The sequence below is a fragment of the Pongo abelii genome, chromosome 10, assembly GCF_028885655.2.
Source record: "Pongo abelii isolate AG06213 chromosome 10, NHGRI_mPonAbe1-v2.0_pri, whole genome shotgun sequence".
Taxonomy (NCBI): Eukaryota; Metazoa; Chordata; class Mammalia; order Primates; family Hominidae; genus Pongo; species Pongo abelii.
Genome location: NC_071995.2, coordinates 69929005 through 69950937, shown reverse-complemented (window position 1 = coordinate 69950937; position 21933 = coordinate 69929005). Strand labels below are relative to the sequence as shown.

At 37.8% G+C, this 21933-nt stretch overlaps 1 protein-coding gene across 4 annotated transcripts in view; it reads right to left on the bottom strand.

Annotated features, from left to right (window-relative positions):
• Positions 1 to 21933, bottom strand: part of TBC1D15 (TBC1 domain family member 15) — an 81837-nt gene that overhangs the window by 35671 nt on the left and 24233 nt on the right. For 3 of the 4 annotated variants that reach the window (XM_009248030.4, NM_001131200.1, XM_054526247.2), the window contains 4 exon segments: positions 13744 to 13842; positions 12912 to 12986; positions 5322 to 5460; positions 903 to 1113 (listed from right to left, as the gene is read on the bottom strand). In XM_009248030.4, coding sequence (XP_009246305.3) covers positions 903 to 1113; positions 5322 to 5460; positions 12912 to 12986; positions 13744 to 13842 — 524 coding nt within the window. 4 annotated transcript variants of the gene reach the window in all.

Here is a 21933-nt window from a genome sequence, read left to right as displayed (position 1 = left end):
GACCTGTAATACTGAATTAATTTGTTGTGTGATTACATCATGTTTGTACTCTTCCCTTCATCTAAAACATCCTTCCCTCTAAATGTCTCCTTCCCGTTCCTTATAGCGGTCACTCATTTTTCAGGTCTCTACTTAGATGCTTCTTCCTCCAGGAAGTCTTCCTTGATCCCTACTCCCAGTCTGAATTAAGTGCCCCTCATTCCTTCCCAGGAACTCCCAAAGCAGCCTTACACTTCTTTCATCTTAGTCCTTCCGTTTTAATTGCCATTTTACTTGTTGACATCCTTCACAAGACTAAGAATTCTCTAAGACCCAGGAACACCCCTGTTTTATTCACTACTAAATATCAAGCAACTACCACAGTGTTAGGATGTAATAGATACCCAAAAAATATTTGCTGAGAGTAACAGTGAGGAAGCATGTGTGTGTACAGATGCACACAGGTAACTAAATGAGAGACAAGATTTTTGGAAAGTGGTAAGGCCCTGTCTTCCAACTGAGAAATAACTTTATAAAGGACTTAGGACTTGCCTGACTTAAAGTTGCAACATCACAAGTAAAATTGTATATTTAATAGAAAATACATAATAAAGGGTAAATTAGGTAAATACATAGGCCATAAATTACTAATGCATCATCATTCATTTAAATGTATAAAAAATATTAAACTACTCTTTTCTTTGTAACAGTAATTAGGTGGTAAGTCTCAGATTCAAATTACTAAAATAACACAATATTATTCAGTCATTGTTCCAAAGAAATCAATATCCCAGAAAAAACAAAGCTGTTCATGTCCTCATATGCAAATAAGTCAGTGATGCCCAAGGTCAAGTAAAAATAGTTTGCTTTGGGATTAATACAATGATCCGGTTTCAATAAGTAGAAAATAATATGATACTTACTCACACAATACCACATATTTTTCAAGAGATTCAATCAGTAGTTTGCTATCTCCTTGATGAAAGTGTAGAGCAGGGAGAACGACGTCATCCTTTAGACAGAATACCAAATAGGACCAGCCCATACCCTCTTTGTTTTGCTTGATTGATTTCAGGTCTGTCAAACTGAACAGGAATGACCATTTGCTTTTCCCATTTCTATGACTTGGAGCATCTTAAAAACAAGAAAGTGCGGCAAAATATTTTTGTTCACCTTTTTAAAAGGTACTGACAGTGCTCTCCATGACTGCCTAACATAAATTAGTTGAACCCAGGGAATCAGTATAGCACTTACATTATTATGGCTTCCACCTGTATTAGATATGGCTACTTATATGTTCTTTTAAAAAATGATTTTTAAAATAATTATCCTACCACATATAAATGTTTTAAATGTTATTCCTATGTAAAATATAAGCTTTGCCCAAAAAAGCTGATCATGGCTTTGCAAGCAGGCGGACTGGATTCATATTGCAGCACCACCATCTTACTAACTGAATGACCTGGGACAAATAATTGAACTCCTCTGAGCCTCAGTTACTTCATTTGTAAAATGGAGATAATTATACTTACCTTCCATTGTAATTCTATTAATAAGAATTAGGAGATAATACTTTTCAACTAACTAGTACAAGCCAAGTATACCAAAAATTCTCAGTAAATGTTTATCTGTCCCACTACCCCCAAAATAATAGCTTAATTCTCTTGAAGAGTCAAAAAACAAAACAAAAACTTTTATTCATTTCCTTTTGTAATTATTTTTAGGACACTACCCTAGTAGTGAAGTAAGCATACTGATATAAAAAATAACACTGGAGTGAATATACAGACATTTTATTTGCAGAAAAACAAAGTACAGCAAGGAATTGAGGATGAAAAGATAAAAAGTTGTGAATGCTTCAAAAATAATGAATACATTCAATTGCTAAATTAACTGTCTACTAAATTAAGACCTCAGTTCAAACCAAATTATAGTTATGTAAAATACAGCATGTTCTCAGTTTGTGGCCTCTTTACAGAAGCAAAAATTCAGGTTTGTGAACATTATCGTAATTGATAAGCAACTCAAACGTCAACTATTTAAATAAAAAACTGAAAGAGAAAAAACTATTTCTTCTCACTAATGATGCTAGTACTTATAATTCACTTCTAATCTAAAACACCATTTTAACAATTTAACTCCAACATAAGCAAGTCGTGTCTCTGAAATTTTAAAAAACCTTTCCTAAAATGTTATTTCTTAAGAAGTGTCATACTATCCTGCTACTCAAGACCTTTATTAATTCTGTCCCACACTACCAATCCCACAAAGATAAACTACTTAGAAGGAAGTTGCTTACAAGACTAGATCAGAAGACATTATCAGTGTTGACCTGCATGGATGTATCACCTTCCTATCTGCAATCATCTCCAATAAGATCTCTTGAACTCACAAAAAGAAATCTACAGCTTACAGAAACCTCTATCTGCAAGGAAACCATGTGCCATCATTATTTCATGGACTCTTAAACAAGTATCATTTGAAGGAAGCTAAAGTAACTTATCTATAAACAATGACCAGCAGCTTTCACACCAGTTTGGACAGTGAACTCACATGTAAGATATACCAGATTAAGTGCCATGTGCCCACTTGACTACTTTACATAATGTTTCACTGGTATTTATATTTTAGAGCTCATAAGACCACTTCAAGCTGATATCTAAGTGAGAACAGTTCTAGAATTTCAACTTATTCATGAATCATTTAAGTGTGAATGTACTTAGACTACCTAGAACATATACATACTGCTGGCTTATCTGCAAAGACCAAAAATATTTCACAGAAAAACAGCAATGAAAAAAAAAGAAAGAAACCCAAAACACTACATATAGACAATTTTTTAAATTAAATTCTTCGTTGCACAGAGTATTTTATCTAAATTAATGCAAGAAAATCATACGAATTATATTAAATACTATATGTATGCTATATGAATTATCAGGAGTTTGTGCATATTCAAGAGTAAAGGTTTTACACAGATTTTTCCCTCATTAACAGAAGAGACATATATTGCATACAAAAGAAAATGCCTCACACATTTCCACATTTAAAGCTCTGACGAAGAAATATTTAAATTTAAAGCCCTGACAAATATTCTAAGCCCTCCACTAGAATAAAAGCTTCATGAGAACAGGAACTTTATCTTGTTCACAGTGATATCCTCAGTGCTAGAAGAGTGGCTAGCATACAGTAAGTAGTCAAAGATGAAAGATCTGTTGAATAAGTGAATTAACAACCTAGTATCAAGTCAACATAAAACTAAACTACAAAGTAGTCCACTACAAATAGCTAGCCAGAAATAGAAATGGTTACAAAGGAAAACGGGAATCAAGAGTGAATTCAAAATATCTTTCTACTCAAAGCAAAGGTAAAGAAAATTAATTAGTTCTAATGAATTTATTATGTTACCAAATACATGTAAAAACTATCTCGAACACACTAACATGAGAATGCTAAATACAACAGCAGAAGAACTGAACAAACAGCTCTACTCTTCTTGTAAGAGCAGAACAGTTCAGTAAGTCTCTATATGCCTTGAATAGAATTAATATCAAGGACAAATTTTATTTGGATGGATCTCTGGAACAAACATGAGACAGTCTGATGTTCTTGGAAAGAGTATTTCCAAAACATTTAACCTGTCTGGTATACAACAACAAAGGATGTAGCAGTAGAAACTCTTATGAAATATAAAGCAAAATGCTCTTAAGAAATATAAAATTAAATAAGTCTGATAGTCAATTTTTTAAAGGTTTGTCGCAAATTGGCTTTGTGCCTCACACAAGAAAGAAAAAAGTACAAAGTTAAAAATGAGAAGGGTAAAAGGTAAGAAAAACAAAGGCTTTTTCTTTGGGGTAAAAAAAAACTTTTAGAAAATAAGAAAGTTTCATAATGAAATACATTTAAAACCTCTGGAATTTCTAAGCTTGAGGGTTCAAAATAAACCCTCAAGCTTAGAAATGAACCCACGGGCTTAGAAAATGCCTCAACTTTTTTTTTTTTTTGAGACGGAGTCTTGCTGTGTTGCCAGGATGCAGTGCAGTGGCACTATCTCGGCTCACTGCAACCTCTGCCTCCCAGGTTCAAGCGATTCCCCTGCCTCAGCTTCCCCAGTAGCTGGGACTTACAGGCATGCGCCACCACGCCCTGCTAATTTTTTTGTGTTTTAGTAGAGACAGGGTTTCACCATTTCGGCCATGGTGGTCTCGATCTCCTGACCTCGTGATCCGCCTGCCTTGGCCTCCCAAAGTGTTGGGATTACAGGAGTGAGCCACCACGCCCCGCCTTTAACTTTTAATAACTATAAAATAAAGTCTGTTCACACTTTATAAGTCCACTCTGTGGTCAAGCCATAAGCAGGATTACATCTGTCATTTTTTGCTAAGCTACACAGCTACACAGAAGTGCTCAACTCTGACCACGTATTAAAGTCATCTGAAGACCTTTTAAAAAGCACAGATGCCCAGGCTATATCTCCAGAGTCTGATTTTTGGTAGTATTTTTTAAAAATCTACCCAGGTGATTTCAATGTGCAGCCAAGGCTGAGAACCACTAATAAAGTGATCTTTATTGTCAGACTATGCTTTTCTCATCCATGTAATGCTTCTTTCTTTTACGAAATTCTGGGCTACAAACCTATATAGCAATATTACTATACTGAATACTACAGGCAACTGTAACACAATGCTAAGTATTTGTGTATCTAAACACGTCTAAACGTAGAAAAGGTGATGCACTGCGCTGTGACCGTACAAAGACTATGATGTCACTAGGTGACAGGAAATTTTCAGCTCCATTATAATCTTATGGGCTTATGGGACCACTGACATATAGGCGATCAGTGACTGAAATGCAGTTATGTGGCACATGATTGTATATATGTAGAAAGGAGAATAGTCACTGAACACATATTAAGGGAAAACTGCAATGTGCCATGAAGAGTCCAGCAAGATGCTGAAATTAGAATGGTATGGTTTAGTAGTATACTCCACCTCCCCCTGTTACTTTAGGATAAAATAACATGATTATTACCATTCTACTAGATTAAGAAAAATGTGCATGAAGGACAGCCAAAGGAATGTTTTAAAGTGGTTCTATTTTCTGCCATTAATAATTATAAAATAGAGCAAGTATTTTAAAATCTTTTTTGAAGCCACAACCAATAAAACAAAAAGAGAGATGAAAAGGGAATATAACTAAAATATGAGATTTATACCTATTAACCAAAGAAATTAATCATCATTCTCACTGAGGAGCATTCAAGAATCTTCTTTGCATTTTTGTTTATTAGTATATTATATTGTAGCGAATCAGTTTAAGATTTCAAAAGATTTAATTCATACCTCCATTGGTATGTGGTTTCCTTTTAAATGAAACTGTATTAACCATGTCCCATTCTGCTTCGTAACTGTTCAGATGTTCTGATCCTTGATGACCTCTTTCTTTTGGGGCCTGAGTCCATTCTACAACTGAACTGGAGTCCTAAAATAATTATAACATATAAAATATTTAAAGTCTAAAACAAATTTAATTTCAACCCATAACATCATCTCAGCTTCAATGTTTGTAGGCAGGCTGCAGACTACATCACTGGTGGGAAAACTGAGCACCATTTCCTATCCTTTTCTCTCTTGATCATCTTTACCAAAAAAAAAAAAAAAAAGCAAGAGAAGCTTGACTAGACTCCCCTGCAGTCAGAACTGCCAATGAAATATAAGCAGAGGTCAACTCTGAAAATGGCTTTGCTTTCATAATAAAAGTCTCATCCTTTTTTTCCTTTTTCCTGCTTTGAATGTAACCATGCTGCCTAAAAATAAAATAAAAAGCAAGAGAACCACTGCAAAAAGCTCCCAACCTCCAAACTTTTAGTTATTTAAAGAAAAGAGCCCAATGGTGGCTATTTAAGCCATCAATGGTTGTATAATTTCTTATAGGCAATCAAAATTAGCTAAACGCAACATATTCACATGTATAGTTCTATAGAATTTTCCATTTTTAAAGATAATAAAACCAGAAGCCTAAAATGCAATATGGTTTATCAAAAATTTAATTTCTATACAACAAAAGACACCATATATAAGCTAAAGATAGCACAACTAGAACATTTTTCTAAAATATATGACAAAAGAAAACATCCAGATTACAAAACAACTCCTATCAATTTATTTAGAAATAGACAAATATCAAAACAGAAAAACAGGCAAATGGTATGAATAGGCAAGTCAAAGAAGAAGAAATATAATGTAATAAACATAGAAAGATGTCCAACTTCAGTAACAATGAAAAGCAAGTTGACAGATTTCTATTTTTTGCCCCATTCAATTAAAAAAGATAATATCAAATATGGAAGACAACATGAGGAAATGGACCATCTCACACTGCTGATGACAGTGCTCATTACTACTGACAGGAGGACAAACTAGGTCTTTCTAAACACATACATACATAAAAATAAAATGCATACAGGTAAAAGTCTGGAAAGATATACATTAAACAGAGACAGGTAAGGGAGGCCGAGCGAGGTGGCTCACACCTGTAATCCCAACACTTTGGGAGACCGAAGCAGGTGGATCACCTGAGGTCAGGAGTTTCAGACCAGCCTGGCCAACATGGTAAAACTCCGTCTCTACAAAAAATACAAAAAAGTTAGCCAGACATGGTGGTACATTCCTGTAATCCCAGCTACTCGAGAGGCTGAGGCAGGAGAATCGCTTGAACCCAGGAGTCAGAGGTTGCAGTGAGCCAAGATTGCGCCATTGCACTCCAGCCTGTGTGACAAGAACGAAACTGAGTCTCCAGAAAAAAAAAAGAGAGAGAGAGAGAGAGAGAGAGGTAAGGGAAAAAACTCTAGTCAAGCAGGGCTTCAACTTTCTATTACTTAAACTTTTGCAACAGGATTGTATTCATGTGTCGATAGCATAATTCTTTTTTAAAATGGAAAAGGAAAATTAGTAAGAATGAAAAGAAACTATAAAGGCACAAGAAAAATTAAGATGTGAGAAATAGAAACAGACTGAAAAACAGTAGGGAAACTGAACAAATGAAATTATAAAATAGATTGTTTTTTCTTCCAGTTCCTTCCTCAAATGTCATTTCTTGTTTGACGAGTTTTTTTTAAATCAACCCTCAGGCCGGGTGCAGTAGCCCATGCCTGTAATCCCAGCACTTTGGGAGGCCAAGGCAGGTGGATCACTTGAGGTCAGGAGTTTGAGACAAGCCTGGACAACATGGCAAAACCCTGTCTCTACTAAAAATACAAAAATTAGCCGGGGGTGGTGGGAGGTGCCTGTAATCCCAGCTACTTAGGAGGCTGGGGCACCAGAATCCCAGAATCGCTTGAACTCGGGAGGCGGAGATTGCAGTAAGCCGAGATCGCACCACTGCACTCCAGCCTGGATGAAAGAGAGAGACTCCTTCTCCAAAAAAAAAAAAAAAAAACAACAACAACAAAAAAACCCTTACCACCACCATCCCTATTAACCCTCTTGTCAGTAGTGAGGAAAGCTAAGAAGCATCTACAAGAGTACTCCGTTCCCCACCTCTCTCTCTGACTTCTACTTCCCCCTACCAACTCTGCATACAAAAAGGCTCAAATTGGTAGGTCATGCCAATAATCAGGGAAATAAGGATTAAAGGTCAACCTGAAGACAGGACAACTAAGTCCAAAAGGCTGGAGTTTTGGAAAACATCATTTATCTCTAAATTAGGAAAAATCAAGCACAATGAGCAAAGGAATAATATACTGACATCAGGAGAATTAATTGAAAGTCGACCTATACAAAGAAGTTGGCAAGACTCCCAGCCCTTTTTCTCCACTCATTTGCCAGAATACTGCCATCCAAGCTTACCCTTTCCAGGCAGGAATCTGCAGATTCTTCTCAAATCTACTAGCCCAAAAAGACGTGGATTTTGACATTAGGGATTCTCCAAGGAAACAGCTTAGCCATGCACCCCAGGAAGAGTCTCACTATTACCAGGCCTATCCATACCTACAGAGAATATAATCACTGTTGTGCATCTGCTCTTAAATTTGTTAAATATGAGCCCCACACTACATAAGCAACAAACATCAAAGACAGGTTATCTACAGAAAACAGAGTTCAAATGAAATGAGGTGGGGGCGGGGCAAAAGATCACTGAGGGAAATGGACTACATAGGGAGATGAAAAACAACTCAGAAGCTATCCTTAAACTCCTCAGTAATAAGAAAATATATTACAACCACAAAGAACAGAATGCTAATGCTATTCCTTTAAAAGGGGACACAAAGACACTCAGAACAAGAAAGATGTCTTAGTAATGAAATTATAGCAAAAAATGAAAAAGGCAATAGAAAAGTGAATTTCCTAGAAAATAGTACAGACCAATAAATAAATAAGAAAGAAAGAAAGAGAAAGAAAGAAAGAAAGAAAGAAAGAAAGAAAGAAAGAAAGAAAGAAAGAAAGAAAGAAAGAAGAAAGAAAAGATTTTAAAATTACAGGACCAGTCCAGAAATTGTAGAGTTCCAGAAAGAAAGAAAACAGAAAATGGGGAAGAAATCATCACTAAAATAAATCAAAAATATTTCCCAGAATTAAAAAAAAAAGACAGAAGTTTCCATATTAAAAGAGTTCATCAAGTACCCAGCACAATGTATTAAAAAAAACAAATCCACAAAGGCACACAACCAGAACATAAAACTAGAAACAAAAAGACAATAATTAAAAGCTTCTAGAGAGGTTAAAAAAAAAAAAAAACAAAACACACACACATAACATGGGATCAGGAATTAGAATGCATTAGACTTAACATCAATAAAGGAAAGTAGAAAACCTGGGGCAAAACTTCAAAAACAGCCAGGCGCAGTGGCTCACATCTGTAATCCCAGCACTTTGGGAGGCTGAGGTGGGCAGATCACTTGAGGTCAGGGATTCGAGACCAGCCTGGCCAACATGGTGAAACCTTGCCTCTACTAAAAATACAAAAACTAGTCGGATGTGGTGGTGCACACCTGTAGTCCCAGCTACTCCGGAGGCTGAGGCAAGAGAATTACTTGAATCCAGGAGGCAGAGGTTGCAGTGAGTGGAGATCCTGCCACTGCACTCCAGCCTGGGAGACAGAGACAGACTCTGTCTCAAAAAAACAAAACAAAGAAACTTCAAAAAACAAAAAATCCACGGGAAAATTTACTTTCAAACTGTAATTCTTGGCCTGCCAGGCCAATTCAGAATAAAGCCAAGTCTTTTAAAAAAAAAAAAAAAAAAGAAATGTTTTTGTTCCCATGCACTCTTTTTCTCAGGAAGCCCTGGAGCTGCACCAAAACAAGGAATAAATCAAAACAGAGGTTGGCATGGGATACAGAAAACAGAGGGATTAAAATATGGAAAAGAGGCAAAAAAGAACCCCCAGGAAAGCTGCTACACTGCAAACTAAGAGAGCAATCAGTCCAGGATAAGCTTGTGAGAAGGCTCTGGGGTAAGAGTATCTAAGAAAACAAAATTAGAAGACAATCTATGTGTTTAAATATTCTGAGAAGAAATGTAGACAACTGAGCAAGAGTTTCAAGGTGATTCATAGATAAAACAGAGCTAAATCCCTACCTTCCACAGTGAGGAGTCAACACACAATATGTAAATTGGAAAAAAAAATAGTAGTGTTAGAAGAATGTTATTTAGACACAGGGCTGTAACTAATCAAAAAAACAGCTATAAGGTTTATAATTGCTTTGGGAGATGGAAAATTTGGTGGAAAAGTGAGATACCTCTGTTTTCCATAATAAACCTTCTAAAACCCAGAATTTATGTAGGAAAATGTATAATTTGAATTAGAATGAATTTTATAAATAATAAAATCTTTAGGGCTAGGTGTAGTGTCTCACGCCTGTAATCCCTGCACTTTGGGAGGCCGAGGCAGGCAGATCATGAGGTCAGGAGATCGAGACCAGTAATATGGGGAAACCCCATCTCTCCTAAAAATACAAAAAATTAGCCAGGTGTGGAGACGCGCGCCTGTAGTCCCAGCTACTCGAGAGGCTGAGGCAGAAAAATCGCTTGAACCCAGCAGGTGGAGATTGCAGTGAGCCAAGATCATGCCACGGCACTCCAGCCTGGGTGACAGAGTGAGACTGTGCCTCAAAAATAAATAAATAAATAAAAATAAAATCTTTAATAAAAAATTATGAGAAAATATTGAACAGACACATATGAAAAGCACAAAAACATAACAGAATTAGAAGTACAACCATTTAATAAAAAAAATCTGTTCAAATGATTCCTTATCTTACATCATATACAAAAATTAACTCAAAATGGACCATACATGAGAAATTACTTAATGGGTATAACGTCCATTACTCAGGTGATGGAGACTTGATGGGGAAGCGAGGAGAAGGGAGGGAAAGGGAAGAAGAAAGAAAAAAATCAAATCACCAATCTAAATATAAGAGCTAAAACTATAAAACTCAGAAGAACAGTAGTACATCTTCATAATCCTGAGTTAGGCACTGGTTTCCTGAATATGACACACCAAAAGCACAGGCAACAAAAGAAAAAAATAGATAAACTTGACTTCATGAAAATCAAAACCGTTTGTGCTTCAAAGCATACCAAAAAGAAAGTGAAAAAACAGTCCACCATATGGGAAAAAATGTCCGCAAATTACACACCTGATGAGAAATTTATATCCAGAATATATAAAGAATTCTTACAACTCAACAATAAAAAGACAAGTAACTATCCTGTAATGCCAGCACTTTGGGAGGCCAAGGCAGGCAGACTGCTTGAGCTCAGGTGTTTGAGACCAGCCTAGCCAACATGCTGAAACCCTGTCTCTACAAAAAATACAAAAATTAACCGGGCATGGTGGCATGCGCCTGTAGTCCCAGCTATTTGGGAGGCTGAGGTGGGTGGATTGCTTGGGCCAGGAGGCAGAGGTTGCAGTGAGCCGAGATCACACCATGCACTCCAGCCTGGGCAACAGAGCAAGACCTTGTCTCAAAAATAAAAGAAAAGACATATAACGACATGGGCAAGGACAGGCACGGTGGCTCAAGCCTGTAATCTCAGCACTTTGGGAGGCAGAGGTGGGCAGATCACCTCAGGTCAGGAGTTCGAGACCAGCCTGGCCAACATGGTGAAACTCCATCTCTACTAAAAATACAAAACTTAGCTGGGCATGGTGGCAGGAACCTGTAATTCCAGCTACTTGGAAGGCTGAGGCATGAGAACTGCTTGAACCTGGGAGGTAGAGGTTGCAATGAGCTGAGATCGCACCACTGCACTCCAGCCTGGGCAACAGAGCAAGACTCCATCTCAAAAAAAAAAAAAAAATAGTAAATATAAATAAATAAATGGGCAAAAGATTTAGAACAGGCATTTCTCCAAAGAAGGTACAGTTGGCCCTCCATAGCCATGGGTTCTGTATCTGTGGATTCAACAAACCTGGAATCTAAAATATTCAGGAAAAAAAATTCCACAAACTTCCAAAAGGTAAAACTCGAATTTGCTGTGCACCAAGTACTATGCTACATCAAATAGAACCAATACCCCACAGATACCAAAGGACAGTGTATACACCACATGGCCAATAATCCCATGAAAAGATGTTCAACGTCATTAGTCATTAGGAAAACATAAATTAAAACCACAACGACATGCAACTTCAGTTATGGTTTGAATTGTGCTGCCCCCTCCCAAAAAGATAAATTAACATCCTAACTCCCATTACCTCAGAATGCGACCCAATTTGTTAGGCTGGTGCAAAACTAATTGCAGTCTTTGCCATTAAAGCAATGTCAAAGACCTCAATTACCTTTGCACCAACCTAATGGAAACAGGGTCTTAACACAAGTAATCAAGTTAAAATGAGATTATCAGGATGGGCCCTAATACAATATGACTAATGTCCTTATAAAAAGGGGATTAACAGAGAGATAGACATGAACAGATGGAAGATGATGTGAAAACACACAGAGGACACCATCTACAAACCAAGGAATGTCTGAGGCTACTAGAAATCAGTAGACAGGCAACAAACAGATTCTCCCTAATAGCCCTCAGAAGAAACCAATCCTGCTAACACCTTGATTGCTGACTTCTAGTCTCCAGAACTGAGAGATAATAAATTAAGACTGTTCTAAGCCACCCAGTTTGTGATGATTTGTTTACAGTAGCCCTAGGAAACAAACAGCACTTCATATCCACTAGGTTTACTAAAATTAAAAAGATAATAACAAGTGTTGATGAGGATATAGAGAAATTGGAATCCTCATATACTGTTGGATTAGAAAATGATGCAGCTGCTCTGAAAAAGTTTGGCAGTTCCCCCAAATGTTAAACACAGAATTATGAAACCCAGTAATTCTACTCCTAGGTATATACTCAAGAGAAATAAAAACACGTTCACACAAAAACCTGCACATAAATGCTCACAGCAGCATTATATATATTAGCCCCAAAGTGAAAACAACCCAAATGTCCATCAATTGATGAATAAAACTGTGATATATACACTATTACACAATACAATGGTATACACAATATTATTCATCAAAAACAAAAGGACCATACATGCTATATGTAACACGGATGAACCTTGAAAACCTTATGCAAAGTGAAAGAAGCCAGTCACAAAAAAAAAAAACTACATTATTACATGACTCCATTTATATGAAATGTCTAGAATAGGCAAATCCTTAGAGACAGAAAGTAGATTAGTGATTGCCAGTGACTGAAAGTAGGTGAAATGAGGGGTAACTGCTGATAGAGTTCTGGAGGGTGATGAAAATATTCTAAAATTAGATACTGGTGGATGGCTGCACAACTCTGTAAATATACTAAAAACCACTGAATTGTATGCTTTAAAAGGATGCATTTTATGGTATGTGAATTATATATGGATAATACTGTTATTTTTTAAATGGCATTCCCTTAGTAACACATTTTTTTCTTAAATACCTTTCTAGCATAGAGAATACTAGAGGAATCTAATGCATCATCCAATGGTCTCCAGTCCACTATTACTTCGGCATCCTAGAGAAAGAAATTATGAACTATATTTAATATTCAGCAATATGTTATTCTTATTTTATTCCCTGAACCCAAAATAAAATTTCAGCCTCTTAAATATCTACATTTTAAATATGCTAACATCATATGTAAATCAAAAATGTTACATAGATTTTTCAAATTCTGCCTACTTTTCATTATGAAAAATTTATATTGCTACAACTTCTACGTAAGTTTTAGAATATTCCATGTCATTTTATCTAAAGTACAGACGGTCCCTGACTCATGTTGGTTTGACTCAGGATTTTTTTGTAATAGGATGGTGTAAAAGCAATGCACATGCAGTAGAAATCATACTTCAGGTAACCAAAGAAACGTTGTTTTTCACTTTCAGCACAGTATTCAATATATTACATGAGATAATCAACACTTGATTATAAAACAGGCTTTATGTTAGATAATTTTGCCCAACTGTAGGCTAATGTAAGTGTTCTGAGCATGTTTAAGGAAATTAAGCTATGATGTCCAGTAAGTTAGGTGCATTAAATGCATTTTTGATAAACAATATCTTCAATTTATGATGGGTTTATCAAGACATAACCCCATCATAAGTCAAGGAGCGTGTGTTTTGACTATTACATCATTTCGGTGTTAAATTTACAATTACTGTTCAATTACATAATTGTACCTTACACATGAAATTCAAGCTTTCTGATAATTCTCCAAAGATGAATCACTACCATAAACTATTATTAAATAAAATCATTTACTAGAAACTTACCTTTTCTAAAACACGTAATATTCCTGAAATCAAGCTGTCTTGGTCATTGGTCTTTCCACAAGATGAGTGAATATATACTCCTTCTTGTTCATATATAATCTAAAACAGCAAAAATAAAGTTAGTCACATAATTTCTATTGAGTACTATTTTAACATGTTAAAATATTAAGATATATTTTCTTATCATACTTGGCCAAGTTTCTGATTATTTCATATATAAATGTATTATTTAAAAAAAAACCTCTCAGAGTTAACAGCACTTCAATCAAGCAAACATAAACTGGAATTAATTCTGCTTTGTTAATGCGTGAAAGTTTATCAGATTCATGATAATCACAATCTTGATCTTAAAGATTTCAGACTAATTGCAACAATCTCAATATTTAAATTCCACTTAAAATTTATATTTTTCACCAGATGCAGTGGCACCTGCCAGTAGTCCCAACTACTTGGGAGGCTAGGCTTGAGCCCAAGAGTTCAAGGTTGTAGGGTGCTATTACTGCACCTGTGAATAGCCACTGCACTCCAGCCTGGACAATACTGCAAGAACTCATCTCTCTAAAAAATCAAAAAAATAAGTATTTTTTTTTTCATGAGCATTAAGGAAAATACTGAGCTCGAATTGAGAATGCACTTGAAAGTATCTAAGAGTAAGAACAAATGAAACACAATGAGGAATCAATCCTTTCTAACTATTCCCATAATAGCACATTTTTACTGTAAGATCATTTTGGCATGTTTTTGAAACACCACGGCATAGAAATTCAGGAAATAATAGAGGAATTTTAAAGAGTAGTGATGAGAACAAAAATAAACAGAGTAGTGATGGAGACTCCTAGAAATGACTAAACTAATTCAATTTCACAATATTAACTGAGTGCTTCTATATGTAAAAAGCACATAAAGGACTAAAAGTACATGAAGATGATAAAGACATAATCCTTGAATAAATTCCCATGGGAATATAGGGGAGACTTAAGTTAACTCCTAAGTTTAAACATTTAAGGTTAAGCCTCATTTTTCATAGACATAATGTTATAAATTGAGATTCCATTCTTGAGACCCATTTCAAACCATTTAAAATTTTTTTTAATTATGAAAATAAGTAAAAAACAGTCACTTCTAGACCTAAGAACTTTTCACATATATAAGTCTGGTCAGTAGAGTATATTATTCTATTTCTGTAGACCTTTTATTAATATTAGTCTTCAGAATATCATGGACCAGCAATGCAAGACAAGCACTATCAGAGTCTATCATTCCTTCATTCATAAATGTAAACAGGTATGTATCTTCCTGTTTTTAGCTAACATTTACAGAACACTTATACACTAGGAACTCCTTATGTTGTAACTCAATCCTTACAACCACCCTAAATCACAGATTATATAACTACATTCTACTACATCATTGGGATGAGAAGCCCATTTGTGTGAATAAGAAAACTGAAAGTGGTGAAATAACTGCCCAAATGAGGCAAATAATAACCGGTGGTGATGAAACCGAAACCCAGGGAGTCTAACAACAGAAAACTGCGTTCTTAGCCACTACAACATAAAGGTTCCACATTACTTTCACTGCCTCTCTTGGATGTGTTATGTTAATCAACTGTGATATGGACTTATGTCAGGAAAGAGTCTTTTAAGTTATTAAGATCACCAAGGAAGTTTTGATTTCAAAAACCTAAATAAGATGGCCTTTACTGAAATAGCTGTTAAGCATCAGATCAGCATGTAAACAGAAGCTTACATGGGGATAGGATGAGCTGAGAAAGGGTGGGAGACAATTCTATACTGTTTGTACAGAGATGAAAAATTTTAAAGCCTACAGATATATGCACAAAAATATGCATAAGAATATTCACAGCAGTATTATTTATAATTTTAGAGGAAGGAGAAGGAGGAGAAGGAGAAGGGGAGGAGGAAAGGGAGGGTATGCATCTAAATATCCACAAATAGGAAAATTATCAAATATATCCTGAGATATCCATTCTTTGGGGGATACTATTCTGGAGTTAAAGGATGAGGCAGATTAAATGGATGGGGAAACAGACAATGCACACAGAAAAATCATCATGTATATATAGTATGCTGACATTTACACTTTTATAAAGTTTCTATCTGTGTGAAATATACAGAACAAATTCTGGGAGGATACTTTAAGCTATTAACAAAGACTACTTCGGGAGAGTAGGATGAGAAAAGGTTGAAACGGGAACTGTTAACTTTCTATGTTAATGCCTCTGACTTATTTGAATATTTCAAAGTGAAAATATATTCACATATTTAAAAATAATTTTAAAGAGTAACATGAAAAAAGGAAAGTCCAGAAGTATAAGCTAAATTTTCTAGACTTCAGTTTATCAATTTATAAAACAGGAGGGTGAACCAGATGATCATACCTAGGAACACAAAAAAAATATGAAAAGGTTACGGAAAAGAAATCCTTAAAATCTCCACCTTTTGCAATATAATTTTATTAACTTTAGTCTGCACGTTGTACATCAGATCTCTAGACTTGTTCATCATATGCATCTATTTTCTATCCTTTGACCTACATCTCTCCATTTCCTAGCAACCCTGACTAGTGGTAACTACTGTTTAATTCTCTGTACTTGAGGTTTGTTTTTTTTTTTTTTTTTGGGACAGAGTTTTGCTCTGTCGCCCAGGCTGGAGTGCAGTGGCACGATCTCAGCTCCCTGCAACCTCTGCCTCCCAGGTTCAAGTGATTCTCCTGCCTCAGCCTCCCGAGTAGCTGGGATTACAAGCACGCACCACCATGCCCGACTAATTTTTGTGTTTTTAGTAGAGATGGGGTTTCACCATGTTGGCCACGCTGGTCTCAAACTCCTGACCTCAGGTGATCTGCCCACCTTGGCCTCCCAAAGTGCTGGGATTACAGGCATGAGCCACAGCACCCAGCCCTGAGTTGTTTTTTTTATTATACATATTCCACATATAAGTGAAATCCCACAATTATTTTTCCTTCCGTATTTGCTTATTTCACGTAGCATAATGCTATCCTCCAGTTAAATAAGTAGATTTTAGCTGCTGTTGTCACAAAAAAGTAACTATGTGAGATGACAAATATGTTAATCTAACTCACTATAGTAACCATTTTACTCTCTGTATGTATCCCATAATATGTTGTAAACCTCAAATGTACATAATAAAATTTATTTTAAAAAAGATATTGAGAAAAAATATTCTCAAGTTTTTGTGACAAATGGATCAGAGACATATTCAGAAATAACACTTCAGCATACTTTCACATAAGACTTAGCTAGTAGAATAGTCGAGAACTTCCTAATTCTCATAGTGGAAAAAGAGATACTCATTTAGTAAGAAAAGCTTGCTATCATTAACAATGCAATCTAAGGTTCTATGATACCATTAACACTAAAGAGATTCTAGAACCTTAATGAGGTGAACCCTATACAATCAAATAAAACACTTTACTTTATTTAGGCACATTGAGCAACTCTTCCTCTTACATTTGTTGGTTAAGTGTTGCCTATTTTTTTTCACTTAAGAAAAAGCTGAAAGAGTTTCCTAAGTAGTTTAGCTGGGAAAATAGTAAGAATTAAAGTGACAGACACCTTACAAAAAAGTTAAAGCTGGCCGGGCATGGTGGCTCACGCCTGTAATCCCAGCACTTTGGGAGGCCGAGGTGGGTGGATCACAAGGTCAGGAGATCGAGACCGTCCTGGCTCACACGGTGAAACCTCGTCTCTACTAAAAAATAGAAAAAATTAGCCAGGCGTGCTGGCGGGTGCCTGTAGTCCCAGCTACTCGGGAGGCTGAGGCAGAATGGCGTGAACCTGGGAGGCGGAGCTTGCAGTGAGCCCAGATCGTGCTACTGCACTCCAGCCTGGGAGACAGAGCGAGACTCCGTCTCAAGAAAAAAAAAAAAAAAGTCAAAGCTGCACTCATTCTGTATTGTGTTCCTCAACTCTTCAGCCCTTTTTGAGGAACAAATTATACATCCCAAAACTCCTAATTCCAAACCACATTTATACTGTCTTCAGAAAGCAGTCATGTTTAGCTTTCTAATTTTGAAGGGTATGACGTTAACTGATACAAAGTAATAGTTCTGCCAGAAATGGCAAATAAAATTAATAAATTTATTAATTTGTAATAGCTACTAAATCTTACAAAGTTTTATATTTTATAAGACTTAAGGGCACAGGAAAAAAATAGTTGCATTGGTACATAATTTACTTCCAATATAAAATCACTTAGTGATAATTGTTTTAACTTAAATACAGGTTGAGCATCCCTAATCCAAAAATCTTAAATCTGAAATGCTCCAAAATTTGTGCACCAGCTTCAAGCTCAAAGGAAATGGACCTTTGAACACTTCCTCGGCTGGGTACGGTGGCTCACGCCTGTAATCCCAGCACTTTGGAAGGCCAAAATGAGAGGACTGTTTGAGCCCAGGAGTTCAAGACCAGCCTGGGCAACAAAGTAAGATCCTGTCTCTAAAGAATAAACAAATAATTTTTTTTTTAATGAACACTTTGTGGATTTCAGGTATTTGGAGTGGGGATCCTCCACCAGTATACTGCAAATATTCCAAAATCCAAAAAATCCAAAATTCAAAACACTTTTGGGTCCCCAGTTTTGAATAAGGGATTATCAACCTGTAGCACCTTGTTTCCAAAGTACCCTGATCTCACTTAAATCCTCACAGCCACCCTGAATAAGTCAAAACCAGTATTGTTATCTATATCTCTATTTTATGAAAAGAATAAATTGAGGAAAGAACCGTCAGGAAATCTGTAATCCAGTCTTTCCTTGGATAAATACATGGTCTTCAGTAAAGTCACCAATCACAGATTTCCTGACACATTCATCCATTAAATCATAACTGTTATTGCCTAAAGAAACTACCAGAAAATTTCCACATGGCTTCCCTAGAGGACAAAGTTCCTGAAATGGCTTAAATGCAGAAAACAATGCTGCTTCAGAACTAAAAACTAATTTTTAAATGTCTAAATTTATAAACCAATGCAGGAGCATTTGGCCTTTAAACAAAAACCCTTACTCTCATCTGAACTCCTAAATATTCTACACAAGAAGCTTAACCCTTTTCATATCATCTTGGTTTAGATCATTCATTGAATATTGTAGTCCTTCAATCTATTTTTTAAGGGTGTGATCTGATTTTTTATTCATATAACATATCTGTTCATCACCCTAATCTCTAAGCACATGTGTTTATTAAAATACAAAAAGCACAACTCTCAAATACCAACTATTTTAAATAGCCCAAAATACAAAAACAGAAGTCCAGAGACTGATGTCAGCAAGATGGTCATCTAGAAGGCCCTAGGGCTCATCTCTCCCCAACCCCCAACAAGCAACCAAAACAATGAACAAACAACTACATTTTAACAAAAATAACTGAGGAGACAGGCCAGGCACAGTGGCTCATGCCTGTAATCCCAGAACTTTGAGAGGTTGAGGCAGGAGGATTGGTTGAGCCTAGGAGTTCATAACTAGCCTGGGCAACATAACCAAGACTGTCTCCAAAAATAAAAATAATAACTGAGGGAGAGCACTAGAGTGCATCATAGGAGTAACAGAAACCCCTGTGAGCACACAGAAACTCAGGATGGCCACACAGAGAAACAAGGAAATATTGGGATCCCATCACTCCATCCCAGAGCTGAGATCATCTGGGAACCAGGAGGAACTTCTTCCTAAAGCAAGGATGTAAACAAGAGAATACCAGCAGCCTCCATCAACAATTTAGACACCTACAGACTTCACCAGTCCCTGCAGTCCTCACCGGCACTAACCCCAGCTGAGGGAGCTGCCTGGAGTCTAAACAGCTGTGCTCCCCCAAGAGAGGAGAAGATACTGTGTCTGCCCTTGTGGCCCAAAAGACTACTGCACTATGCCATCTTGGAACTGGAACTGTGGCAGAATGTGTATTGCTCTAGGGGCAAGTAGCCACAGATTCCCTTCGTCACTGAGACTAAGCAACCAACAAACCACCCCAGCCCACTGGCCCATCCCCAAGCCAGCTGTGAAAAGTTGGTACACCCTTCCCTGTGGGGCCAAGTGGAAACAGAGTCAGTCCACCTAGACTTGCCCTCACCCCCTCAGGCCAGAGCTAAAAGTGGTATCTTGCCTTCTGGGAAAACAGGACTTTGACCACTCAGAGCAGTCCCATATCCCCATTTGCCAAGTTGAAACAGTGCCTTGGCCATCCAGAGCAGTAACACACCCCGGTACCCAAGCTGAAGTGGCACCTTCCGTCCCAGGGAAATGTGCCTGAGCTGCACAGAACAGTCACGCCCCACCAGGCCAAAGCTGAAAGGGCATATCACTCCCTGGGAAACTGGTGCCCTGCCTGAGCTGAGCAGCTACACATCCCCAGGCTGAGCTGACACAGTACCCCATATCCGAGAGAAACACAGCCATGCTGAGCTAGATAGCCCACCCTGCAGGCCAAACAACTCTAGTACCTTGCTTCCCTGGAGCTGGATTAGCACTCCAGAGTCTAAGCTGCTGAGATACTCCTCTCCCTGAGGAATAAAGTCATCACTGTGCTATTCCCTACCCCCTCTCCTGGGGCCCAAACCACAGCTGTGTTCTGCCATTCTGAGGTACTTGCTGCTACTGCATCTCGACTCAGAGAGTCTGGATACTGCCAAGCCCCACCATCCCAAGGTCTTGAGTCACTACTACCCAGGACCTCATCCCCTGAGATCCAAGTTACCAATGAACCCTACTGGCTCAGATTCCTGAATTGTAGCCACACCCTGCTCCCCAGGCCCAAACCTTCAAAGTATCCCTTCTTCCCAGGAGTCAGGCCAGTGTTGTGCCCTGCCCTCCAGTTAAGAGAATCACGGCTACAACCCAGCCCCGTGGGCCCAAGCTGCTAGAGGCTGCCTCAGTGTCATACATCCTGGCTCTGTGGGCAACCTACATCCAACACAGCCAGAGCAAGCAAACCTGCACCCCAAGACCCAGATGACAAAATAGGTTTATGAGATGCTGAGCCTGGACATGGAAACCCACAGCTGCTCCAAGAACCTACACATAGAATACAGTGCCACTGCAGCTGCTTATGGGCCACGACAAATCTGACACCAAAAAGGACTTAGACACCCTCGGCTAAGTCTCCTGTTGTGAGGAAAATGAGACTAGGAGAACCCCAAAAGCCCTTGACACCAAGGATATTACCACTGCTGCCACAAACTTCTACAACCTACGCCACTGAGGTGCCCACAATTATTGCTGATACTGAAAGCAGATAAAGAAGCTACATGGATACTATACCACTGCACCTATTCGGAAACAATCACTACAACCCTTCTCAACCAACAAATTAAAACCCAACTGCAGGTGGGCCGGGCACGGTGGCTCATGCCTGTAATCCCAGCAGTTTGGGAGGCCAAGGCAGGTGGATCACAAGGTCAGGAGTTCAAGACCAGCCTGGCCAAGATAGTGAAACCCCATCTCTACTAAAAATACAAAAATTAGGCGAGCATGGTGGCAGGCGCCTGTAATCCCAGCTACTCGGGAGGCTGAGGCAGAGAACTGCTTGAACCCGGGAGGCAGAGATTACAGTCAGCCAAGATCATGCCACTGCACTCCAGCCTGGGCAACAGAGTGAGACTCCGTCTCAAACAAAACAAAACAAAACAAACAAACAAACAAAAAAAACACTCAACTGCAGATGAAAGTCATTCTCTATAAAAGCCACTCTACAGAGTTTAGAAAGGGAATTGTTCCACTAGATGCAAGGACATCAACGGAGGCACACATGAAACGAAAACAAAAAGCAGCTGGGTGCACTAGCTCACACCTGTAATCCCAGCACTTTGGGAGGCTGAGGTGAGCAGATCATGAGGTCAGGAGATCAAGACCATCCTGGCCAACATGGTGAAACCCCATCTCTACTAAAAATGCAAAAATTAGCTAGGCATGGTGGCACGTGCCTGTAGTCCCAGCTACTCAGGAGGCTGAGACAGGAAAATCGCTTGAACCCGGGAGGCAGAGGTTGCAGTGAGCCGAAATGGTGCCATTGCACTTTGGCCTGGGCAACAAGAGCGAAACTCCGTTTCAAAAAAAAAAAAAGCAAGGAAATAGGACACCACCAAGGGAACATACAATTCTCTAGTAGCAGACCCCAGTGAAAAAGAAATCAACAAAAGGAATTCAAAATAATAACCTT